At 58.4% G+C, this 24,940-nt stretch overlaps 3 protein-coding genes and 1 long non-coding RNA gene across 7 annotated transcripts in view; 2 read left to right on the forward strand and 2 right to left on the reverse strand.

Moving 5' to 3' along the window:
* Positions 1-124: 124 nt before the first annotated feature.
* Positions 125-3,598, forward strand: PPOX (protoporphyrinogen oxidase). Of its 3 annotated transcripts, none has more exons than XM_019633131.1 (13): positions 125-295; positions 413-506; positions 609-743; positions 844-974; positions 1,140-1,272; positions 1,527-1,671; positions 1,776-1,966; positions 2,409-2,469; positions 2,642-2,760; positions 2,832-2,942; positions 3,021-3,170; positions 3,257-3,299; positions 3,382-3,598. In XM_019633131.1, exons 2-13 carry the CDS (start codon positions 420-422, stop codon positions 3,522-3,524), a joined length of 1,449 nt encoding a protein of 482 aa, XP_019488676.1. In that variant the 5' UTR covers positions 125-295; positions 413-419; the 3' UTR covers positions 3,525-3,598. The 3 variants fall into 3 exon arrangements, with proteins under 3 accessions (XP_019488676.1, XP_019488678.1, XP_019488677.1); XM_019633132.1 differs by having other exon boundaries at positions 126-295; positions 859-974; XM_019633133.1 differs by lacking the exon at positions 3,257-3,299 and having other exon boundaries at positions 3,382-3,507.
* Positions 3,599-3,670: 72 nt separating this feature from the next.
* On the reverse strand, positions 3,671-9,110 carry B4GALT3 (beta-1,4-galactosyltransferase 3). The gene is made up of 8 exons (XM_019633091.1): positions 9,024-9,110; positions 8,083-8,218; positions 7,476-7,752; positions 6,687-6,922; positions 5,936-6,126; positions 5,701-5,823; positions 4,550-4,654; positions 3,671-4,433 (listed from the first exon to the last, which is right to left on the reverse strand). Exons 3-8 carry the CDS (start codon positions 7,735-7,737, stop codon positions 4,160-4,162), a joined length of 1,191 nt encoding a protein of 396 aa, XP_019488636.1. The 5' UTR covers positions 7,738-7,752; positions 8,083-8,218; positions 9,024-9,110; the 3' UTR covers positions 3,671-4,159.
* A 4,055-nt stretch (positions 9,111-13,165) lies between these two features.
* Positions 13,166-17,166, forward strand: LOC109376937 (uncharacterized). The gene is made up of 3 exons (XR_002122794.1): positions 13,166-13,382; positions 13,504-13,634; positions 17,082-17,166. It is a non-coding gene; the product is annotated as an uncharacterized LOC109376937 (long non-coding RNA).
* The window catches only part of ADAMTS4 (ADAM metallopeptidase with thrombospondin type 1 motif 4), a 12,740-nt gene continuing 2,807 nt past the window's right edge, over positions 15,008-24,940 (reverse strand). The window contains exons 2-10 of one of the 2 annotated variants that reach the window (XM_019633088.1): positions 22,208-22,993; positions 20,917-21,240; positions 20,552-20,684; positions 19,893-20,063; positions 18,881-19,167; positions 18,576-18,762; positions 18,155-18,330; positions 17,134-17,309; positions 15,008-16,720 (exon numbers count right to left, since the gene is read on the reverse strand). In XM_019633088.1, coding sequence (XP_019488633.1) covers positions 16,294-16,720; positions 17,134-17,309; positions 18,155-18,330; positions 18,576-18,762; positions 18,881-19,167; positions 19,893-20,063; positions 20,552-20,684; positions 20,917-21,240; positions 22,208-22,993 — 2,667 coding nt within the window. In that variant the 3' untranslated portion in view covers positions 15,008-16,293. Of the gene's footprint in view, positions 16,721-17,133; positions 17,310-18,154; positions 18,331-18,575; positions 18,763-18,880; positions 19,168-19,892; positions 20,064-20,551; positions 20,685-20,916; positions 21,241-22,207; positions 24,299-24,940 lie in introns of both variants that reach the window. The other variant, XM_019633089.1, reaches the window with a different exon arrangement.

Genomic DNA, 24,940 nt, shown 5'->3' on the forward strand with positions numbered 1-24,940 from the left:
CGCAGCCGGCTCCGCGACCCGTTCGGGCTTTTCATTGGTGAGTGGCATCCGGGGCCTTCCCGGACCCACCAATCCAGAAGCAGTAAGTGCTGCGCCTGCGCGAGCCGCGAGAGCCCTCTGGACGGCGAGTCCGAGGGACCGAAAGGGCCGGGGGCGGAGGCGGCGCCGGGGGCTGCGGGCCCCGCGCGGGCAGATAGCACGGGTGTGGCCCCTGCCCGCCCTCCCGCGGAGCGCCGGCGGGAAGTCCTCAGCCCGCCACCCGCTCCTGCCGCGCGTCCTCTCGTCCCTCTCGCGGGTGAGCCCTGCTCCGGGCCGGGACGTCGCGGCCCCAGATTCCCCAACGCAGTAAGCGGCGGGGTTCCTGCAGACAGGGCGCCCCTGCTCAGCCTTCCGCCTCGCCCCTCTCCCCCAGGCTCCCAATGGGCCGCACCGTGGTCGTGCTGGGCGGAGGCATCAGCGGCTTGGCCGCCAGTTACTACCTGAGCCGGGCCCCCTGTGCCCCCAAGGTGAGTGCCCACGTGCGGGAGGGAACGCGCCGCCCCCCGCCGCTGCAGACCCGTTCCCACCCGGCAGGAGGCCATGCCGCGGGCTCTCTCCCTTGACCCCAGGTGGTCCTGGTGGAGGGCAGCGAGCGTCTGGGAGGCTGGATCCGTTCTGTACGAGGGCCAGACGGTGCTGTCTTTGAACTTGGACCTCGAGGAATTCGGCCCGCGGGAGCGCTGGGAGCCCGGACCCTGCTCCTGGTGAGAGGCTGCGGGGGAGGGGACACGTCAGAGGACGGCGTTGGCGGGAGGAAGCGTATTCGGTGGTCGGTTCGTTCCTCAGTTTCTCCTCTTCCTGAGGACGGGTGGAGCGCAGGTTTCCGAGCTTGGCTTGGGCTCAGAAGTGTTACCTGTCCGCGGAGACCATCCAGCTGCCCAGAACAGGTTCCTGTATGTGGGTGGGGCCCTGCATGCCCTGCCCTCTGGCTTCAGGTAACACTGTCACTTCCTTAGTGCCCATCCTTCTGCTTTGCCCCAGCCTCACATCCCTTCCATTTCCTCATGTCCCCAGTCTGTCAGCCCTCCAAGGCAAAGGGGTCAATGAATGGAAGTGACCCCTGGAGCCGGGATGGTAAGTCAGCCCCTTCCTCTCTGCAGGGGGCTTCTCCGTCCTTCACCTCCCTTCTCCAAGCCTCTGTTCTGGGCTGGGCTGAGGGAGCTGACCACGCCCCGCGGCAAAGACCCTGATGAGACTGTGCACAGTTTCGCCGAGCGCCGCCTTGGACCTGAGGTGACACTGCCCGAGTCCCCAAATTCCCCCCCCCCTCCTAAGCCAGCTGCAGAGCCCCCGAGGGGCTCTAATGCAGCATTTGGGAATGCCCTTTTTTTGTTCATACCGAGCGGTCCCCAGAACTCGGTGTTGGGGGCAAATGCCTTCACGTCCTTCTCATGCTTCTGTGATGGAGGACTGTGTCCCAGCCCGCACCCTACCCTACCCATCCCCCACCAAGCGCGGGCCTCAGTCCCAGGCTCACCTACCTCTAGGTGGCGTCTCTAGCCATGGACAGCCTCTGCCGCGGAGTATTTGCAGGCAACAGCCGCGAGCTCAGCGTCAGGTCCTGCTTCCCGAGCCTCTACCGAGCTGAGCAAACCCATCGTTCCGTGTTACTGGGGCTGCTGCTGGGGGCAGGTGAGGGCGGCACTAGTTCAAGGATGAATCTATTAGGGGCAGCCAGGGTGAGGGGCTGGAGGCAAAGGGTGCTATTGTGATTCTTCTCTGCTTCCTTGGTGCAGGGCAGAGCTCGCAGCCAGACTCAGCCATCATTCGCCAGGCCCGAGCTGAGCGCTGGAGCCAGTGGTCACTCCGTGGAGGGCTGGAGATGTTGCCCCAGGCACTTACCACGCACCTGACTCACAGGGGGGTCAGTGTTCTCAGAGGCCAACCAGTCAGTGGGCTCAGCCTCCAGACAGAAGGGCACTGGAAGGTAGGAGAGCCCCCTGGAGTGTGATGAACCTGTGTTGGAGTTTCCATTTCTGCCTAAATGTTGCAGCCGGGCCCCAGCTGACAGGATTGGAGTTACTCACTGGTGCCCTAGACACTATTTAAGTGTGGGCTGCCCCCGTTCCTAGGCCTGGCTTGTGGACCTTGTTCCAAGAGCCATTGACCTAAGTCTGTGGGTAGATGTCGTGCTTATAAGTGGCTGAGAGATAGGGAAAAGAGCACCCACCCCTGCTGGACATTCCAGAGTGGACACGGGCCCGTCTGGCCCATTTCCTGGAGTGATAGGAGGGTGACTGGGGGCTGACTACACAGTCGCTCCGTCTCTTCACCCTGGGTCAGGACTCCGTCTCCTGCCACTTGGGTGCCTGGGAAGCTGAGGCAAACTTCCCATTATGTCTGTATCTCAAATGTTTTCATCCTGTCAGGTGTCTCTAGGGGACCGCAGCTTGGAGGCTGACCATGTCATTAGTGCCGTTCCAGCTTCAGGTAATGGGGCAGCCGCCCTCCCCTTCTCCAACCAGGGTGAGGCAGGCTGTAGGTCTCTGGACCAGCAGGACCATGCTGTACCCCCAAACTGGTCATCCCGGGAGGCCAGTCCCTGGAAGGATGAGGAAGCGGCAGTGTGAGTGCCTCTACCTGCTCTGCCTGCTCCCTCTAGTGCTCAGCCGGCTGCTCCCTGCGGACGCTGCGCCCCTGGCCCGTGTCCTGGGCACCATCACTGCAGTGTCTGTGGCCGTGGTGAACCTGCAGTACCGACGAGCCCGTCTGCCTGTACAGGTGACACAAAGGAAGGGGGACAAGGGCTCTGCCTCAACCCTTCCCTGCTGACCCAGGCCCCTCTTCTCCAGGGATTTGGACATTTGGTGCCATCCTCAGAAGACCCAGGCGTCCTGGGAATTGTGTACGACTCAGTGGCTTTTCCCGAGCAGGATGGCAGCCCCCCTGGCCTCAGAGTGACTGTGAGAGGGGCTTCCCAAGGGCTTGTCTGGGCCGGTGGGGGTACGGCCAGGCTGCTCAGTGCCGCGTTCTCCCCCTAGGTGATGCTAGGAGGCTCCTGGTTCCAGACGCTGGAGGCCAAGGGCTCTGCCTTATCTCAGGAAATGCTCCAACAGCAGGCACAGGAAGCAGCTGCCACACAGTTAGGGCTGAAGGAGCCACCAAGTCACTGCTTGGTCCACCTGCACAGGGTGAGCTGGGAGAAAGGCCCCGCAGCCCTCCACTCAGTCCTGGGACATCAGTCATGAACTTTTCCCGTTATCTCTTCTCTCCCCAGAACTGCATCCCCCAGTATACACTAGGCCACTGGAAAAAACTGGGTACGATGGGAAAGCAGCTGGGCTGAAGAGGGCCAAGCAGTGAGTGACCAGCTGTAACATTCCTCGTGTCCTTTCTTTCCAGAGTCAGCCACCCGATTCCTGGCTGCTCACAGGCTACCCCTGACTCTGGCCGGAGCCTCCTATGAGGGGGTTGCTGTGAACGACTGTATAGAGAGTGGGCGGCAGGCAGCAGCCCGGGTTCTGGGCTCAGAACCCAGCAGCTAAGCCTTACCCCACCCCTCCCTGCCCTTGCTGGCAGGGCATCTGTCACCCATGAAAATAAAAGTTGCTGGAGTGCGGCTTGGTGGCCGTTCTGTCAGCTCTGGGCAGGGGCGAGGAGGGGGCCTGGGATGCAGAAAGCAGGGGCAGAGGCAAGACGAAGTCCTTTATTAGAAAAGATATCAAAATCCCAGTCCCCAAGCCAGGCCCAGAAAGGGAGCTGCTCAGCACTGGCCGAAAGCACCCAGGGAGAGGCTTACTTCACCAACACTTCCTGGGAGCCATAAATAGAATAAATATTCACAGGGGTCCCGGGAGAAGCCAGGTCATTCTTCTCTCCATGGAAGAGGAAGGGACTTGGGGTCCAGCCCTGCTCCTGGCCCAGAGGCAGGGGGCTCCCAGGAGTAATCACATAAAATCATGACACCAGGATTCACAGTCATAGCCCTGGCAGGTGACCCTAGAAAGAGGGCCCCCCAGGTCTAGAGGAGCCCAGCTCCAGTCCAGCAGTGAGGAGAGGCCCCTGCCCCAGCACAGCACTAGTCAGACCCCCCACATCCCTCTAAGAGCAGTGAGGAGCTGGGGGGGAGAACAGGAGCCCTCTTGATTCAGCTTCATGATTGAGGGGCAGGAAGGAGGGGTCAGTGTGAGCCCCGGGGGGCCGTGTGGTTGGCAGTAGGCGGGGGGCCGGGCCTGGCTGGGGGCCGGCGCTGCAGCATCTCGTGACGGAAGGCCTGGGAGGAACCAGGTGGATAACGGGGGCCGGAAGGAGTCCGGGGACCCCGAGGGTCCGTTCCGATGTCCGCTGTGATGTTAGTGTAGAGAGGGCGCAGTTCTCGAGCCAGCAGTCGGTATGTCAACGAGTTCATCCCATCCTGCGTCCAGGAATTCTGGGTGCGGACCAGGAGGTCAAATCTGAGGGTTAGGGGTTAGAGGTTAGGGACTAAGACCCAGAGAGGAACAGTGGGGAGTCCCCTGGCTGGAGTGCAGAGCAGAGGCCAGCCCCGCTTCCCGGCTGCCTCCGCTCCTACCTGTGGGGGTTCTCCTCGTTGCCCTTGTCTCCCCGGTGCCTCACCATCTTGTAGTGCCCCACGGATGTGGGGGGGCGGGAGATCTTCATGCCAGCCAGGCGGACCCTGCAGAAAGAGAGGACACCTTGGGGACCAGGCTGGAGGAAAGCTGGTGACAGGTGCACAGGGCCAGCAAGGAAGGGACGGCCCGTCTCTGTCCTATTACCAGTTAGGCCAGAAAGGGAACTATTTCTCATTAGTGCCAAGTCCTGGAAGGGGAGAGGAAGCCCAACAGAAGGAAGGAACTGGCTGAGGACGAGCAAGCCCTCAGGGCCTCTTGCGAGGTACCCTGGGGCCTGTAAGCAATTGGCAGAGCAGGTTTGCACCTCCCACCTCTCCTCCCTGAGTGGATCCTGGGAACAGCCCTTGCAGTCTGGGAGGGACAGGGACAGGAGCCATTTTGTCTAAAGGACAGGACAAGATGGAGCTACAGACCCAAGCCCAGCGGTTCTCACTAGAAGAGGGGCTGAGCTGCCTCCTGTCTGCCCTGCACCACCTGCTCCATGAGAAGGAAAGGGTGGAACAAGGCAAAGGAACAAACCCCAACTCTGACACAGAAGCAAAAATGAAGATGGCCTGGGAAAGTGCTGAAAGAAGGCATATAGGAGTTGCTGAGTGCTTTACCCACAAGACAAGAATTCAACAAGATGTCATTGCAGAGCACAAGGCGGGGGGAAGCAATGGATCCAGTGTATCAAGCTCCACTATTCACAGATACGAAGTTGGGTCAGCTGAGGCTGAAGGTCAAATGCTTCACATGAGAAAAGTTCACATGCCAATGGCACAGGCTTTGACAACACATGATACTGGGCTATAAGAGTGCCTCCTGCTCCAGACCCATAGGAAATGATCTCTATGCGACCCTCGCAGAAGGAAGGCCTGAGCTGTCTAGGCTCTTCCCAGCTCTGGATCCCATGATCTAGGAGACTAAAGGGTGACAGATGGAGAGTGGCATGCAAAGCCTGACCTGGGTGGCCCAAAGGACTAAGGGAGAGGTTGGGCACAGGGCAGGACCTAGGGGCTAAGGCCACTGTTAAAGGGTCACAGCCAGGGGTGGCCTCAGAGGACAGGGATCCAGGCTAGGGGGCGGTGGGGGTGGCAGGAAGTCTGACCTGGTAGCAATGTCGTCATCCTCACCACCCCAGCCCCAGTATTCATTGGGGAAGCCATTCATCTTCAGATACTGGTCAGGAGTCAGCGCCGAGACCCCTCCAAAGTACTGGGGGTACGGGAGGCTAGGGAGAGAAAGGTCCTTGGGTTCCACAGGTCTGGGACATGCCCCTACCCTATCCCTTCAGCTTGCCTCCCCTGTGGGTGGTGGTCTCAGCATCCTCTCATGCCTCCTACCTGTATCCAAACTTGTTCATGGCAACAGCCACGTGCCGGGGGCCCCTGGGGTCGCACACGTACAGATTATGGTCGTTCTCTGGCAGGAGGTCCACGTCGTGCAAGAACAGGCAGTCCCACTCCTCATCACGCAGGGCCTCTCGTACCCCAACATTCAGCAGCTTTGCCCTGTTAAATGTGCCATTTCCAGCCTGAAAGACAGTGAGGGGGACCAGGCTATGTGTAGCGCAGATAAGAGGGGCTGAGGTATAAAAGTGGAAAGGGAGAAATCAAAGTGGGACGGGGCAAAGGGAATGAAGAGAGAGAAGCTACCTTCAATTTTTCGTTCATTCACCATATGTCTGAGCAACAACAGCACATGCATCTGTACTGCCATGTGACTGTTCATTTCTTCCTGACAGGCACCAGCTGTGCCATGTACATGTGTGCCTGTCATCACTCTGCCCCACTTCAGGGGGCAAGCATCTTGCTTAAAGCCACATATGGAACACATGTCTGAGCTACAATTTTAGTCCTACTCTGTCACATTCCAAGTTCAACAAAGGACAAATCACAAGAGTGTTGATTTGATCACAAGAACCGTGGGAATACCCTCAACAGAATGAGTGCAGGGTTAGCAAGTCGGCAGGCAGTGCCAGATAATGCCCCACATTCAAGTCTGACCGTCTGAAAGAGCTCCCAGGACACATCAGAGGAGGGGCGTTTACTCGCAGCTTCCTTACAAGACATAGGGTGTGTGTGGGGGGAGTACCTGGTGGATGACGTATATGCCATAAGCGAGCTGCTGGCGCTGTAGGAAGGGGTGCAGGTGGTAGAGCAGTAGACGCAGGTGGTGCTCCCGGGCACGGTGGGGCACGATGATGGCCGTTCGGGAGCGGGGCTCACACCCTGCGGGGCGGTACCGGCCCCCCGCTTCCACCCGGGGATTCCTCTCCACAATGTCTGCCAGCGATGGCACTGGACTAAAGGACACGGACACAGGACCCACTGTCGGGAAGGAATGGCAAGTCAAGGATTAGAGGGTCGAGGGAAAAAGGAGAACCTCCAGGGACTGGGATCACCTGGGGCCTGGCAGTCTTGGTTGGGGGTTCAGTGACCCCCCAAGGGCTCACTCAGAAATCTCACAAGCCTTGAGTTCCCCATCACTGGGACAGCTCTGCAAAGTGGAAGGTGCAGGCTCCTTACCCAGCCTACCCTCTTATTTTAGGGTTCCACAAGCTCTCCTGCCTCACGGCTGAGGGCTACAGTTAAGGGTGGAGAGAACACAAGGACTTGCCTCACTAAGAAATTGGGGTTCACTTACAAAGCGAACACTTTCTGGTCTGAGACAAGAAGCCCAGATAGGGCAGGCGATGGAAAGTAGTGGCTGAGCCCCAGAGTCCAAACTGCAAACGCAGAGTCCTCTCTATGTCAGCCTCAGCCCACCTTCAGTTACATCAGCCTCCTGGGCTAAGTCCCAACCCTGCCACCTTTGCCTTCCCAAGACTCCCAGTCCCCACCCCTTGGCCTTCCCTTCACCCCTCCTTCCCTCTGTACTCACCTAGGAAAGGGGACCTCTCTGGACAGTAGGGCAGGCCTCGAGGAGCTGGAAGGCCACCTGGGGCCCCAGGGGCCCCAGGCAGGTGGCTGAGGTTACTGTAGACGTCATGGGGGTGAGAATAGTCAAATGTGGGCCCCTGCTCTCGGCCAAATAGGGCACTGAGGCTGCGGAAGCCACCCAGCGACAGATACATCATGACGGCCAGCTGGGACCCCGCGAGCAGGGCCAGCACGCAGGGCCGTTCCAGCAGCCTCCGCAACATCCTGGGCTGTGAGGTCTGTGGAGGGAGAGAGGACAGTTCTGGGGGCAGGCAGGAAAGGAACAGCCAGCAGAGACCCTCTCTGCTGGAGGTGGTGCAGGGTAAAGGAAAAACAGGCAAAGAGCAAAGTCACAGAAGGGCGTGCACATGTCGCGGTTGAGGTCACGCAAGGGGAAGAGAGAGAATGTCACCACCAGCAGCCCTAACACCTGTCACTCCCAGCCCAAGTTTCACTCTCCTCCACCCCTCCCCAACACTGCTGCCATCTACTCTCCGTCCCTACCCCCCAGTTCAGAGGCGCCACTGGGAAACCTCCCTTCCAATTTAGAGGGGATGAGACAGACTAACCTCGGCTCAAACTGTCTTCTTCCAGATCATGGGGGCTGCAGGGGGTCCCGGGGGAGCAGAGATGTGAGGCATCATCTAAAATTGGCAATGTCACAGAGGACAGAGAAAGGCTCCATCCAGTACTCCAACAGCGTACCTGGGACAGGTGGAACAAAAGTGGGCAAGGGTAACCAAACGAGCGCACGGGGCAGGACCCGGGATCAGGCAGAAGCTGGCTTCCCTGCAGGGAAGGTGAGAGAAAGTGGTTGGAAAGAGGGGAGAGCAGATGCTGTTCTGCTGGCCTCTCCCACAGGCGACCCCGCAGCTGCAGGTCAACTCCGGACTCAACCATCTCCCCCCAACAGGACTGACCTGTTTGGGGAGTGGGGACAGGGCAACTAATGGATATGTTATTTTCGCCAGGGGATGAGGCAGTCACGACAGGACCGTGGAGCGGTCTCGAGAGACCCAGGGCGGAGCAGGAAACAGGCTCCTTTCCATTCCTGACGTGTCTGGGAGCCAGCTCCGCAGGTGCAGGGAGCGTGACCACCTGGGAGCTGCAAGCAAACACCCCGAGGCGCGGCGGGGCGCAGCGTGGGGGAGGCGTCCTCTACCTTTTCTACCTCCCCCAGTCCTAGCGGGGCGGGCAGGAGGTTACTGCTAAGGCGAGGCGGGAGAGGAGGGCTGGGCAGAGCCGGGCAGGGGCACCTGGGCTGGCTCACCTGGAGGGGCGTGGTCAGCGTTCTGCAGGGGCTGACGGCCCCGCGCGGTCGGAGCAGCCCCCCCACCCCACCCGCCTCTCGCGTTCGCCCCGCCTGGCGCTGGGAGCCTCGGTCCACGCTTCCACCGGGGACCGGCTGCCTGTTCCAGCGGCTCTGCAGCCTTTGCCCAGAGCTTCTCCTCCCAACGGCCCGAAGCTTTCTGCCGGGCCTCTCACCCCACCACATACCTAGACCACATACCTGCTCGGCTTCCCGTCGTCACCGCCACCCTGACAGCCGGGCAGGAACTGCAGCCGCCATCTTGGAAACGGGCGCTGGTGGGGCGGGGCCTCGCGTCACGGGGCGGGGCCTCCGGGGGGGCCGGTGGGACGCAGGGTGGGAGCGCGGCTCGGCCGGGGGCGGGGCCTCGCGTCACGGGGCGGGGCCTCGTGTTACAGGCCCCACCTCCGGGCAGACCCGGTGCAGAGCCGGAGCGCCGCGCGGCCGGGCGGAGCTCGGAGCGGGCTAGGTGACAAACGGCAAGGGACTCGACCCCCGGGGAGCTGGCGTGGCTGCTCATCCACACCGAAGTGACTCCTGGCGGAAGCCCATTCCCCACCCGTCAGACTTGTAAAAACAGCAGCTCAGGGCCGAGACTGACCGAGAGGCCGACGGGTCAGTTTCTGGCACGTCCGAAGGCCCCGCCATCAGCCCTGGCTAGGTTGGGCCCCTTCCTCTGTGAGTCCGTGGAGCTCCCTGCATCCTGGTGCCACTTAGTATCGAAATAGTTTCTTGCTCAGGGTACATAGTCGCTCAGTGCTCTGGAGCATTTATGTATCCCTGTGGTATCCTGCAGGCCTTGAAATAGAAACAGTTGTCAATGAAACAAGGAAACATTGAGTGTGGACACAATTGTTTCCCCAGATATTAGAGTAAAATGGACGTTCCATTAATATGCAGTATGTTTATTTTGTGGCTTCCACGACCTCCTTAGCATATTGTGTTCTGTGAAAGCAGATGTTCACACCGGGAAACGAATAACTCAGTGTGGGCCTCAAAAAGCTCATGGTTTTGAGTGTGTGAACGGCGGGGGTGTGGGGGGTGTGGGGGGTGTAAATACAGTGTGACAAATATGACAGCTCAGAAATGGCACCTCATTCACAGAGATGGTTGCCGAAAGGTTTCCCGGGAGAAGTGATGGCCAATAGGAAACCTGAGGGACTTGCCTGTAGCACACGCTTCTGCTTTATATGAGTCTGTTCCCATGGAGCTATTTACAACTCTGTGTAAGTAATTGAGCGACATGCAAATTCTGTCCTATCTGATAGAGGTTCAAATAACTCCTACTCCTCACATCTAGAAAAAAATAGTTTTTGCCCCATTTTCATATTCATTTCTGTATTCCTGATCTTTAGATTTTCTTTTGACCCCTTTATAACATCTGCCTGTTTCCTCACGAACTAAGTAAAATCTTTAACATGTGTTCATTTTTATATGTGTATTGACAAAAACTCTCTCCTTGACCAAACTTTAGACAGGCTCCTCTGAACCCTCTTTTCAAATAGCCCTCATACTTGGGCCCCTCGTCACTTTTCCTAGAATCCCACTAAGTCAGTTTAGCAAGAATCCCACACCCCCACACATACCTTAATATCCAATCACCCTGGCCTGCCTTCAGCGAGAATCCTGTTATGTCTGTTTAGCAAGACTGTCCCCACCCTTAATGTAATTTTCTACCCACTGACCCTCTCATTCTGCTCATTGGCCATATATATCCACTGTCCATATAGTATTCAGAGTTAAGCCCTATCTCTGACTTTTTAGGAGGCAAACAGGACTTGGTGATTGACTGGATGTGCCATCAAGTCAGGGAGTTAGAGGACTTCAAGATGACTCTGGATGTAGGCCCACTGTGAATCACTGGGTGGATGGCAGCACCATTTAATGAAAAACAAAACTTAGAAGGGACACATTTGGGGGAAGTGATCGAGATGACAATTTAAACTTTAGACTTAATGAATGAAGTGCCTGTAGAGGCTCAGAATGAGAAAATACTGGACTTGACTGCAGTGCCAGCTTTGAAACCCATTGGCTGTGTGATGTTGAGCAATACACTCGGGTTCATCAGTAAAATGAACCCCAGCTTAAGGGGTTTTGTGATCATTAGTGAGAACTATGGGAAAGTGCCAGCAGACCAGCAGATATTCCATACATCTGAATTTTCAGCACAAAGTAGGAGCCGAGCAAAAGTCCTGGTTTTTTCAGGAGCTCACTGTGTAGGGGAAAGATAGATGTACACCGATAATTGAAAGATGGTTCTGCCAGAGCCTCTCTGCTTCTCCATGGTGTGCTGTTCTTGTCAGACTGACTTTCACCTTCTATCCTCCCCTTTCTACTATCTTCTAACAGCTCCCCAATAACTTTTGTAAGCACCCTGTCTTCAAGAACTTTCAACTCCATTCCATTTCACCCTGGCCACACCCAGGACTTCATCATCACCTAGAAATGCTAGGTCTGTGTGAATTTAACTTCTTTTTTTTTAAGATTTTTATTGGGGAATTGGGGGGATGGGAACAGCGCTGGGGAATTGGGGAAGGGGAACAGACAAGTAGTTGCTGTCCTTTTGTTCTTCAGTCTAGTTGTGGAGGATGTTGCCTCACTGGCCCAAGTTGGCACCATCATTGCGCTTTTCCCGGGCGAGGCAGATCAGTCGCCGGCTTCTTTTAACATGCTGGCTCCTACCACCACATCCTGCCTTTCTATATTCTGAGTAAATCCTAGGCCCCCTAGTGGCCCAGTCATGACACAACCCCGGTAGAAGAAACCCAGCCTTGTCATCAGAAACTAATTTAAATCTTGATTTAGTTCCTCAAGGAAACATCACCGGCATGGGGGAGGGGGTGTAGCAGGAGCACAGGGCGATGCCCAGCACTGCACGTTTAAATGTCTTTGAAGTCCTTTCTCTCCCACTCGACATTTTCCCCCTGGATGGTAGTTCCTCCCAAAGCTGTCCCTTCCAGCTCTACTTAGCTCCTTGCAGTGTGACCCTCCAGCTTCAAGTCTGCTCTCTTTATATCATGTTGGTTTTGCACAGCAGAAAAGAGCCCTGGAGCAGAGCCAGCAGGCAGAAACCTGTCCTTCCTCCACCGCTACCCTACTCTCCATGGGGCTCCTGCAGTCCTACAGCTCTAGAAAGGAAGGCAGATGCCTCCTCAGGGGGAACACTCCCAGGACCCCTATTCTATGCTCGGCGCCCTCCTCTATCATGGCACCCATCACACAGGTCTGGAATTGGACCTCACCTGACTGTTGCAGCCACCACACTATGAGCTCCCTGAGGACACGGACCATGTCTTCCCTTTTATCATCCCCTGGATGGAACCCAGAACTTTGGGCACAAAATCTACTAAATAGGCCATCTTAGATCTGACTCCGGCACTTCCTTGGAATAATTATTTTCTCATGCTAATACAGGAGTGGAAAGGGGACAGGAAAAAAGGGGAGATCCGAGGGAATAGCATCAGCACTTACGACACTTACAAGCAGCCAGACACGGGGCCAAGAATTTGCATCATCATACTCCTCAGTGTGACCTGACCACCTCTCCATAAGGCAAGGCAGTGCTATATCCATTATGCAGATAAGGAAACTGAAACTCACAGAGATCAAGTAATTTCAGGTGACATCATTACCTCTAAGTGGCAAAGCTTAGGTTCCGTCTGAGCCCAAAACTCTGCATCCTTTCCAGAGGCTGTGAGAATGTGATTTGTCCCCAGTTTGTAATTCAATGGCTTATTTATCGAACAAATAAATGGGAATTAGGTCAACGAATATATTTTCCTCAGACCCATTTCAGCTTCTCATGTGCATCTGTGTTATCAAGAGAATGTGCTAGCGTTTCTCAATCAAGCTGGACTCCTGTACGTTACTGTGAGCCACTATGTGTGTGCGCGTGTGTGTTTCTGGGTTTGTAGGGCCTGTTGCTCGTTTCCCAAAGACTGTGAGGGATGCCTGAACACCCCTTCCTAAGGCTCCGCTAGCCTCTGGGCCTATCCCCATATAAGGTCCTGTCTGAGGAAGGTCAGCATCGTTGCTTCCCCGCCCGCCTCTTTCTGAACATTTTTGGAACTGGTGGTTTCCCCCAGCGGCTGCCGGCTGGTAATGCTTCCTGCCAATGGTTCCGGCTTGCCCCCAGCAACAGTCAACGGGAAAGATATTCCGATTGGTTCAGAAGCATCCTCTTAACCAATAAAGTGTTAATAGGTTGAATTCCAGTTTCTTCCTTCTGACTCCCTCACAGGCCCCCACCAGTGGTTTTGTCACTTATTGTCAATCTGGTAGTTTAGAAAACGAAATCCTGCAATACTATATGGAGATTAGGAAACGGGCCCCAGAACGAGTAGACGTGTAAACGAGTAGCGAGTAGCCCGTCCGTCCCATAGTGCCCAGAGTCCCTGCTCTCCCACCCCAACCCAGAAGCCATGCTTGGACAAATGCCCAGATTCCCTCTGCTCTAACCACAGAAGCAAGGACTCTCAGGGCCAGAAAGAGCTTCAAGAAACTGGCCCAACTCTGTCACTGCTTCAACCTCAAACACAGACAATGCTTGCCTGCCTTGGCGTAAGGCCCGTCGTCCAAACTCTGCGTGAACTTTGGCAGCCGCGGCGCTCACCGCCTCGGCAGGGCCTGGCTCTTCCTCCTCCAGCTCATCACTGTTCCCTCTTTTTCCCTCCCCAACCAGATACCGGGATGTCCCGGGGCCTTCTGCCTTCCTGCTATTCCTGCTTCTCCTGCTTGTTTGCCCACAGCCCAGCTCAGGCCCAGAAAGGAGGAACCCTGGGAGGCAGAGCCCATCGTGGCCCTTGTACGGAGGTAAGCAGCCCCGCCCCCAGCCGGAGTGCGTTGGACCCTGACTTGGGGATACTGGACAGCCTGCGGCCCCTCTGGGAAGGGTGGTAGGAGGACAGCACCCCAGAGGGCGTCAGGCCTGCCTGGGATGGAGGGCTGGCTGCCCATCCCTTCTTTTCGACGAGCTAGTTTTCTCTCTCTTTCACTGTACACCTCCACCCACCCACCCAATCACAGAGGAGCCTTTAAGCCCCTCTGGGAAGATCTTTATGTTTATGCCAGTCAGAACCCTAGTCATTGAGCAAAGGGCTTCCTTTAAAAATAATGCCAATGAAAGTGATTACAAAGTGAGTCTTCCAGAGCACTAGGAAAGCTCAGAGGGCTCTCACGGGGCTCAGTCCCTCACGGCCCAGCCCAGGACTCAGCCTCCTTACGCGCAGAGCCCAAGAGGCCCAGCGCCGTTCATCTGGCCCTCGTCCTGCAGTTCCTCGCGCCATCCTGTGGTTTGTTTCTGGGGGGTGAATGCAGTGAACTCCTTTATCAGGCTGTTTGTTTGTACTTCCCATCTAAGCAAAGAGTTCTGCCTGCTACACCGTGAACTCATAGCATTAGGGTCTAGAGACGCGTTAGTGGGGCTCTGATTTGCTAACGATGTGAAGCAGTCCATGATCAGTCTTCTGCTTTCAGTGCTCCAGCCTGGTTAGTAGGAGGACAGCAGGAGAGGCCAGGGGCAGGCACAGCAGTGGGGCCACGTGCATGGAGGGGGCGGGGTGGCCCTGTCCCTGTAGCTGCTGAGGGGGAGGCGTGGTGCCGGTGGCATCAAGCACAGGGCATTGTGTAGGGCACGGCCTGGTACGGAACTTGTCAGCAAGGCCCAGCCCCAGTGAGCACAGCACAGCCAGCACGACGTCCCGGCCTGCCTCAGCCCAGTCCCAGCTGCCTCAGCCCCAGCTGCTAACCCAGTCTGGCGGCCCCCAGCAGGAAGCTGCCAGGGCAGAGGGCCCCTGCACTCCCCTCTCCCACCCGCTCAGGTCTGCTCCCTCCCCTCCACATCCAGCAGTCCCTCCACTGTCACTCAAGACTCCCAATTCTTACAGGATCAACCCGCCACCCTTTCACGGCCCTGTTCCCCAAGCTCTCTCTTAAGCAAAGTCGCCTGCTCAGCAGGAAAACTAGAACTGTTTCTAGTCCCCACTGCCCTTCCTGCTCTGCCACCACTGACACCTGGCTCCTGTCGCCCTCCCGACTGTCCTCTACCAAACCACCTTCTGTTCCTCTTTTTAAATTCCCTTCTAACCTCGAGTCTCCCAAGAAGTCTGTTGGGCTTACACTGGTTGCTTCTGGGGACGCTGTCATCAGTAGTCTTGGGTAACCTCTCACATGGGCAGAGCCTTTATTTCCTCTTTGAAAATACTGTAACATTTGTCTCCGGGGCATTCTGTGGGAACAGGTCTCATCAGGCCCCTTGCTTGGCATCAGCGACTTGCCCAGTTCTACAGCTGACAAGATGGCCCTGGTCCAAGTCAGACCCGGGGGGCCCCACTCCAGAGCTCCTCTAGCTCAGCAGGTCCCTCAGACCCCAGTTAGCAGCTCACTCCTGAGTGCGTGTTTGTGTGGAAGGAGTGTCATCTTTGCACCTTCATGGTGTTGGCAGTGTGCTAAGAGCCGAGGGATTATTTCATCTCCATGAATGAAATAATGGTTGGGAACCTCCAGAGATCAGGGACAGAACTGTCCTTTCTCTGACAGTCCCTCAGAATCCAGAGTAGGGTTTTGCCAACCAGAAGAGCTGAGCTGGTGGCAGGGGCAGGCTCCGCTCACACCGTGGAGGTTTGCCACGTTCACATGCATGGCAGCCCCATCGACATGGAGGTGACAGAAAGGTAATGTAATCACTGGCGGCAGCTGCCATTTGCTTGGCACTTACCAGGGGCTGGGCACCATGCTAGGTCTTTATTTACATCATTTAACCCTCACAACACATCTCCAAGGGAGGTATTATTATTGGCAATGGAGGAAACTAACGTTCAGAGCCGGTGCAGCCCGCATCTGTCTGACTCCAGAAGGAGCACATAAATAGCAGAATTCAATTTACATTTAAAACATGATAATCCCTTATTCCCTGAAGACCTGCCCTACCCTTGGCTCATCTGTTCCCAGAAATAGGAGCCAGGGAGAGGAAAGCAGGGCCAGGTGTACCTCGCGCATAAAGGCACACACGTGTTGTCTCTCTCTCTCTCTCTCTCTCTCACACACACACACACACACACACACACACACACACACACACCACTCAGGACAATACCTTCACCCTGGTTCCCTGGCCGGGGGAAGGGCAATGAGAGGTAGGGGTCAGATTCCCCAGGACCCAGCCCTCACCCCGTTCCCCCGTGCTAAATAAAAGTGAATAAATACTAAATAAATACAAGTGGGACCCACCCTGCCTTCCCCTCCCTCCTCTGACCAGCAGGGCAGAGGGGTGATGTGCACGGAGGACTGTCGCCCAGGCCGCTCCATCCATGTCGCTGCCGTCCAGGGCAGGACCAGGCAGGCCAGCCTGCGCAGGGCAGCGGGCGGGCTCGCCCCTCCCCCACTGGGTCTCTGGTGAGGCTCCGCAAAGCCCCTCACTGTCCCAGCTAAGTCCAGGCCCCGGTGCCCAGGGAGGGCAGCCGGGCCGGTGAGGTTATTTCCTGCCTGCCCAGGGGCGCCGCCGGAGGACCTCCAGAATCTGCGCCTTGCGGTGCAGCCAGTCCTGGGGAGAGGGCCGCACGGGCGCGGGGGTGGGCCGGGGCACGAAGAAGCTGTATCGGAGGCGAGCGCCCTGGGGGTGGCCGGCCACCAGCACCTGCAGCGTCAGGGGCTCGGCCAGCGGCCCGTGGCCTGCCAGCGTCTCAGAGGCTGCAGTGGCCCCGCTGTAGCGCAGGATGACGGTCCCAGGCAGCAGCACGTCGGCGGGGGAGGGCACCAGCGTGTATTCCCCGTTGAGGGCATAGGAGCCATCTGGAAGCTTCAGGGCCAGGTAGAGGCGGCGGAGCCCAGGGGCCGCCTGCTGCCGTACCAGGATGTGGGTGGCCCCCGCTGGGATGGTGACCACATTGTTGTAGCCATACCTGCATGGAAGAAGTAAGGGCAACTCAGCAGCGTCTTCCTGGATGCCCTGAGCCTTCTGAGCTGTGTGTGAGTGTGTGTGTGTGTGTGTGTGTGTGTGTGTGTGTGTGTGCATGCGTACAGACGGCTGTCTCCTCTGACCTCTGTGAGGTGTCCAGCCTGGATCTGAGCTACCTGCAAATGTGGCTCCTCACTGACACCTGCTGCCCCCTCACTGAGGTGCCTTTCTAAGCCCCACGTCCTGGGGAAGCGTTCCCTGACGCCCACAGGGGCCCTCCCAGCAGCCGCTGACACCAGCTGAACAGGTGGGACACTGATAGAACTGCTCACTCCTCTGTATTGAGTCCATGTCTTATCGCCTAGGCCCGGGTCAATGTCCAGGAAGGTGGGAGAAGGAGGTAAACAGCAAACAAACCTGAATTTTCTGAAGGAGCCAGACTGCTTGCTGCAGCCAGAACCATCCCCACCGCACACCATGCACTTGTCAAACTTCTTTTTGGAGCCAATGATGCGGTCACAGCCGGCATGGATGCAACGGCCCTGGACACAGACCGAGGAGCTGTCCGGGGAACAGGGGGTCCCATCTACCACCTGAGGACAAGAGAAGGGGCAATGCAGAGGGTTGCTCCCAAGTCAAGCGGGGTTGGTAAGCCAAACAAGACCCACATCCCACCAGGGAGGGGCTGTGAATGGAGCAGGGAGAGAGCCCCAGACACCTTAAGGGGTGACAATCGGAATGACAGCAACCAAGGTGAAAGCCACCACCTTCGGAGCCCTCTGTGAATCGCGCACTGTGTTGAGTGCTTTATAAACATGATCATAAACTCACAACCACAACCTAAGGGTTCTAGAGATGGAGCACTGAGGTTGGAGATTAGGAACATGCCCACAGGTTATGCAGCTGGCCAGCGCAGCCACGGTGGGAATGGCAGGACCATCTGGGTCCCAGCACGGAGCCCTAAACCTCCATGGTGCCATCCCAGGTGGACGCTAGAGGGCAGCCAACCTGCAGCCCTTCTCCCAGCGTAGGGCCGGAGGGAGCAGCTGGTAGGGTTGCTTCTTCCTTTTCCAGCCTTCAATCTGCTGCCCTGACACACTGAAGGCGGGCCAGGAGGGACATCACGGTCTCCAGGAGGCCTGTCCAGGGAGGGACTGGCCGTCCAGGAGCCGACTGACGCATGCTGTAACCTGGTAGAGGAGCCCATGGAAAGGGGGTCAAACACACCCTGAAGGCTCCACTCTGGTATTCTCGCGACAGAAAGCATGGGAAGATGGGGACATAGCGGAGCAGAAAATGAGGGAGCAGGGCAGGCTCGCGCTGCCTGAGGGATAACTTATCCAGAGTTTGGGGCTTGTCTTCCAAATGCCCACAGACCCCGGGGCTGGCCTGGCATGCGGTGGGAGTGCCAGCAGGGGCCCGGCATCCTGGCCCTCACCCGCGGCTCCAGCACATAGTAGTAACCCAGTGCCCGGGCCTGGCAGGTGAGTTTGCACTGGTCCTGGGCGGCCACACCCGTGTAGCGAGGGACCCAGTCCATGGGCCCTGGGAAGCTCTTGAAGAGGTCAGTGCGGTGGTTGTAGGCAGCACACTGCTCTTCACGGAAGGTCAGTGCTGCAAGAGGGGAAAGGATGGTCAGAGCCCCCCTCTCACTCTGCCAACCAGCCCCTGCACCTCGCCCTTCACACCTCTAGACTGCAGCACCTGTGTCTCCCACAGACTGCCAGGGAAGATTCCTGAAGGGTAAAGTCACTCCCCTCCACTGCAGGGATAGTCAGCACCTCCTCGGCCCCAGCACTCAAGGGACACCCCATCCTGCCCACCGCACCCTCATACGGCTCCCGTCCCCCATGCCGCACCTGAGCCAGTAGGGCAGACCTGGGTGCTACAGGAGCGGAAGCGGGTACGGCGGCCTTCACAGTACTTGCCCCCGTTCCGGGGCACGGGCCGAGTGCAGTCCCGGGAGGAGAAGTGGACACCGCCCCCGCAGCTCCGAGAGCAGGCGCCCCATGGTCCCCAGGGACCCCAGCCACCAGCCTGTGGGACCTGCAGAAGCAGAGAATGGAAGGATGGGTGCGTGTGCTCTCTCCTGGGCTCAGGGCCCACCCCTGCTTCCCAGGCCACACCCCTGCTCCCAGGCCACACCCCCACCCTGGGATCTCACCTGGAAGTCCTGGAGCTGGTCCAGGTGGAGGCAGCGGCCCCCCATGCAGGCCTGCGAGGGCCCGCAGGGGGTGCCATCGGCCCAGGGCGAATGCTTGGTCTGGCACATGGCGTGGCCATTGAGATGGCCAGAGCACCAGAGGGCAGCACAGGGCGGTGGCAGCTGAGGACAGTGGTGTGAGTCAGGCCCAAAGGTCAGCTGGCACTGGCGGTCAGCGTCATAGTCTTTACCAGGGAAAGTCATGGGCAGATGCAGGGGGGCCTCTGGCTTGTCTAAGAGACAGTGCCCTGGGAAGGACGCAGGGGTGTGAAGTTAGCCGTGGGCCAAGGCTGCATTCTAGTTACCACCTGAAAGCTTGGGCTCCCTGGGGCCTGGGGACTCCAAATTCTAGGGCTGGGAGAAGCCTGAAATCGCAGCTGCGATTTACTGGATGCTTATTGTGGGATGAGCATCCAGCTGGCTAAGCTTTCAGCCAACGCTGGATCCTTTCATCACGGCCACACCTACGAGGCAGTTAGCACTGTCACACCGGCATTGGAGAGGAGCCATTCAGAGCCAGATAACTGACGGTCACATGTCTACACACACACGTCACTGACGGTCACACGTCTACACACATGTAAAGAACAGAATGAAGATGGGACCCCAAGGACTACATCCTCCTGCCTACTCTAACCAACTGTTTCTCATCAACCACCCTGCCCAGGAGTGGTTGCCCTGTGGGGCTCGCACAGCTCAGTGCCAAAGCAGTCACCTCCGCAGCCAGCCCATTCCAGTGTTGGACAGTTGGGGCCCTTAGGAGGTCAGCTCTAAGTCTACTGGGCCAAGATGCGCCTCCCCCAGCTGTGCTCCTTACTCTGGGGGGAGGTGGGACCCACACAAAGACAGCAGCCATCTCTCACCCCACCCCACGCTGTGGAGGGAGGGTCCCCCGCCACGGAAGGTGACCTAGGAGAGGCCAGTGGGGTCAGGAATGGAGTCCTGCCCGGGGGAAGGGCAGTGCCCTGCTTACCATAGCCGTTGTCCAGGAAGTCAGTGACGAAGCGGGCACTGCAGGGGGACCAGGGCTCCTCCGGGTCCACGTGAGCCATCACAGGAGCCATGACGTGGCGGGAGGTGCTCCCAGGCCCGTTCAGACCGGCACACGGCTTTGAGTTGTCATGGAGCATGTTGAAGACGTGGCCTGTGAGAGCAGAGGCCCTGCTGGGGTCCAAGTGTCCCAGCCCTGTGCCCTCAGGCTGCAGGCCCACCATAAACCTGGTTGCAGCTGTGGGTGGTCAGACCCGTCCCACCTCACCCCGCACCCAACCCACTCCAGTGCTCTGAAGGATCCTCAGTATGTAGCCCCGCTCCATTGTTCTGTCTCCCTGTCCTCCCAAATACACTCCTTTTCCTTGCGGACACATTCCCAACCCACACACCCCATCACTGAACCTTGTGAATGCTGTGCCAGGCCCTCCACACACAGCACACAGCTCACAGTGGGTTTCCACAAACCCTGGATGTTTTTGTCTACACCAAAGCAGGAAGGATGGTCCTGGACCAAGGCCCGGGGACGAGGAAGAAATGCCTTGTCACCCCCATTTGCATCCTGCTGAGCCCACTGTCCCCTCGCTTCACCCGACACTCGTCACCCATCCCAGATGCCCCATGGTCCCACTGCCACCTTACCCAGCTCGTGAGCAGCAGTGAAGGCCGACTGGAGTCCGTCATCCTCCACGACAGCACAGCTCCGAGCCGGGTCACACACGGTGCCCACATCAGCCATGCCCAGAGTGTCACAGGTAGACACCCCACACAGGTCCTGCAGAGGGGGATCATCAAAGACGCGTGAGGGACCAAGACTTGAGGGTCCACTGGGCTGAGACCCAGAGCAGTGGGGACTTGGGCACTGTTGGGGCCCAGACAGCATCGGTGGTGTGGCTGGGGCCAGGCGCCACCCTGCACAGCCCCAGGGGCACCGTTTACATCACTCTGCACAGTGGTGTTGCTTGGAGTTGTGTGGTGTGCGGCCTGTGGTGCTGGTGGGGCCTCACCTGACGAGTAAACAGAATGGCTGTGTCAAAGTGCTCAGGGTCCGAGTCCTCAGGGCTGTTGAGTCCTTGTTGCCAGGCACAGAAGCTGCGCAGCGTCTGGGCAGCACTCGGTCCCACTTGGGGCCCTTCCTCGCCGGGCCCCAGAATCACCAGCCGAGTCACCACCAAGCTGACAGGGTTGTGGATGCTTGGGTGCTTGAAGGCCTTGGCGGCGGCTGCCATAACTGTTAGCACGTAGCGCTTTAGCCCTGCACCGTGGAATGCAGCCATCTTGTCATCGGCCACCACCAGAGTCTCCACAAATCTACTTAGGGAAGCAAAGCGCTAGGAGAGAAAAGGACAGAGGATCCTGAGACCACCTTCCAGACCAGGGGTCACTGCTCCCCTCCGCAGCGTCTTCCTGGTCTGGAGCTCAGCAGAGCCAGCTGGCCATGAGCGCATCCTGGGGATTCCTGCCTTCTATTGGTCCCTCCCCCACCCCCAAATCCCAGGGCTTTTGTGGTAACTCTGAGAAATCAGCTGTTGGTTCAGAGAAGGGAAGGACAAGGGGTGCCACATCCCAAGGCCGCCTGCACCCCAGAGGTGAAAAGCCTCTGGGAGGGGCTTTGGGGCTCCCCAGGCCTGAGTGTGACTGGGGCTCCAGGGCTGGGCCGCAACGTGTCTGCCCTGTGTGGTTGGAGCAACAATTCAGCCAGCAGCCAGCCCGGGCCAGATCTCAGCGTGGCGGGCTAGGGCTGGGTGTGGGGAGCGTCTGGTCTGGATTAAAGCTGGGGGTGGGGGGGAGCGGGTGTGGGCGGGAGTACAGGATGGAGCCTCAGGCAGCCTCGCAGTCAGTGCCCTGTGGAAAGCGGATGGACCGGGAGGCCGTGTGCGATGCCTTCCCTCCCTGCACACTCCTGCCGTGGTGTGTAGTTGGCAGGACAGTCTTGAAGGCAGCACCAGAGGCCCATCCGCTTGGGCCTAAACGCTCAGTCCCTTAGCTGCTGTGTGTGTGGGGAGGGGGCGTGGGGGGGTGAAAATCAAATGTGGGACACAGGAAAGAGTCAAGGCCAAGGGGCTGTTAGGACAACCTGTAGCTAGGGACAGTGGCAGTCGGATGGTCAGGCAGGGGCTAGGTAGAGGGAGGGACCGGTCACTCCCAGTAGAGCCTCTGACCCACCTCAGGGAACCCTCCTCGGGAACAGGGTCAGGCAGGGAGAAGCCAGAGCTGTCCCAAGGCAGGCTCGTGAAAGAGTCAGAGTGGTGCCCAGGGGACCCAGGGCTCAGCAGGACGGACCCCAGGGCAACCTACCTTGGCTCTGCGGGGGCTGGGGCTGGGGTCCCCAGGAGGAGCCTTGACGCTGCACATGGGGCCCTGGCCGCTGACAGGACGCTTCCGGCGTAGGATGTGAGCCCCAGGCCCCCCAGCGGAGTTAGGGGTGCCTGCCTCCAGGGGCTGGATGTGGAGTTCGGTCCCCCGATACTGCAGCACCCCTAACAGGGCCCCTCCGTCCCAGTGCAGAGACGCCACCGACTCCGGGTCTGCGTTGACGGTGCCGGTGAGGTAGGTGCCGGTGAGGTCGGTCCCAGCCTCGGCCCCGCCCAGACCCTCAGGTGCCTGGCCCAGGTACTGCACCGTCAGCCCCTCGACCCGCACGCCTGGGTCTTGCTCCAGCTCTAGCAGCAGCGTGTCCCCAAAGGCGGGCAAGCGGCACAACAGCCTGGCAGGGATGCCCAAGCCAGGCGGGACGCTGCCGTTGAGCTTCTCTGGAAACACGATCTCCTCCTCTTCCCGGGGGAGGGGGCCGGCTGACTGGGCTGAGGGCAGGAGGGAGACCCGCAGAAGTAGCAGCACCAGCCCAGAGATGGCAGGCAGCGTGGGGAGCTGCGGACCGGGGCGGCCTCCCCACAGCCTGCAGCCCACCAAGCTTCTCCTGGGACACCGGTCTGTCCGGGACATGGCACGGCTGCTACCGCTGGGAGGAACTGAGGCCGTCCGGGCGCCAAGTCCTTCACGCCCTGGCTTTGGAAAGCTCCGCAGCATGGGGCTCAGCCTAGCGCCAGGGTCAGGGTCAGAGTTGGCAGGGGGGCTGGGGACCTTCAGAGAAGATAGGGAGGACTTAGCCCTTGGCTTGGGAAAGGTGTCCACAGTGGCCTGGCTCCTCCCTAATCCTTCCTGGTCTCCTGCAGCTTCTCTGGCCTCCCCCTCTGTATGCTCTCAGACCCTGGCTTCTCCTCTGTGCCTTTGTCTCTGTGTCTCTCCTGCTGTCTCTCCCCTGTCCATGTGTCTGCGGGTTTCCCTCTGGGTTCTTCCCACACTCTCTCCCCCCGCCAGCTCTTTTAAGCATCCTGAGGCTCTGTGATTGGCTGAGCAGGAAGCCATTCAGCCAGCAGCTCTGTTGGTAGGACTCAGATGGGTGTCTCATTTTTTCCCCAAAATCCTAGGTTTTTTTTTCCTTTGAGAAAAATGGGACTTGCTTGGGGGGGGGGTGTCCTCTAGCAGCCAAATGGAGGGTCATAGGCAATGGGCCAGCTGATGACATGGCCTTTTCCCAAACCCCACAGTCAGCTCTCGGCTGTCTCCCTATTTGGTGGACGGAGTCCCCCGAGAGGTAGGGAGCCAGGGAAAGGGCCTGCCCTACACGCACAGAAAGGACTAACGTCCCAGTAGAATTCTGGCATGGCCTTCCTTTTCTCAGGGCTCCCCCAGGCTGCCCTCTGCCCCTCGAGGCTGGTTTCCAGGGTTGAGGAGAGACAGCGGGGAACAGGCATGGAAGCCTCAAGAGGGTGAACAAAGAAACTAGCTCAACACTGTCAGGACAAGAGCTGAGCAGCAGGGGAGAGTGCAGGGGGCAGTGATCAGGGAGTGTACTGCCCAAAGGTAGGGCGGGTCAGGCTCAAATGGGCACCTGGAGCAGGCAGAGGGCATGGCAGGCAGGAGGGTTAACGATTCCTTTCCCAGGAGGGTCCAGGGTGGTGCCTCCTCTTCTCTAACACCCCGACTCTCTCTCAGGCTCCCCCTTCCTGAGTTACCACTATCCGCCCCTCTAAAGCCTGGAACAGCCATTCCGCCTCCATTCCCCCCAGGACTCCCCCTTCCCACTTCCTGACTCCCTATTTCCTTGGCGCAGCTCCCGGTAGCTTCCCCCATGCTCTTGGCCCTGCGCCCTCCCCCAGCCTCCTGCCAGCCCACCCAGCACAGGAACCCAGACATGCCCAGTGCCGCCCTCTGAGGGAATCCCCACCTGGCTCCCAACTCTGCACTTCGCCCTGAGAACCTCATCATTCTGGGAATACCTATCTCGTCATCTTCTATTTCTCATTTCCCTCGGACAGGGAGAGGATGGAGGCAGCATTGTGAATACATGGAAATTAGGTGGTGAGACAAACAGGAACTCAGCGCCTGAAGTGGGAGAGCGCCCCAGGGAGGAAGAGGTGGTGTTGGGAAAAGGAAGTAAAATGACTCCCTCGGTTCTGGACTGGAGAGGACTCGTGAAGAGGTCTTGGGGGTGGACGCTCACGGCAAGGCAGTAATGGGTTAGAAGTAGGGGCAACGTCTGCTCCCCTATGCTACAGCCACTCCTTTCCTCAGGATATCCCCAGGAAGGGGAGCGCGCTCAGCAGTGCCCTTCCTTTCCCAGGGACCGACCACCTGCCCCTGCCTTCATTCCTCCATTCGTCTGCTGGCTCTCTGCCTTGTCACCTCCTGCCCCCACATCAAATCCACCAGAACACTTCCTTTCCCCCTCCCTTCCGGCTCAGGTCGCTAATACCTGCCCCAGTGCCCACTACTTCCTGTGTCGCCCACCCCCTTGTGGCTGCCAAACCCACCTCTTGACCCACCGCTTGCCCTGACCTGGTCCTAAGTGGAGGGGGCTTGGGGCTGCAGGAGTCAGACAAAGGATGGAGACCAGGGGCAGGGGCAAGAGGCGCTGTCACGAGGACTCTTCCTGCCCCTCTCCACCCCCCATCTGAGACGAGGACAAAGGGGGTGACTAAGCGGTGAGAGACAAAGGGCCTTAGAGTTGCAGCAGCAGTGTGTGTG

The sequence above is a fragment of the Hipposideros armiger genome, unplaced genomic scaffold (genome assembly GCF_001890085.2).
Source record: "Hipposideros armiger isolate ML-2016 unplaced genomic scaffold, ASM189008v1 scaffold_1240, whole genome shotgun sequence".
Taxonomy (NCBI): Eukaryota; Metazoa; Chordata; class Mammalia; order Chiroptera; family Hipposideridae; genus Hipposideros; species Hipposideros armiger.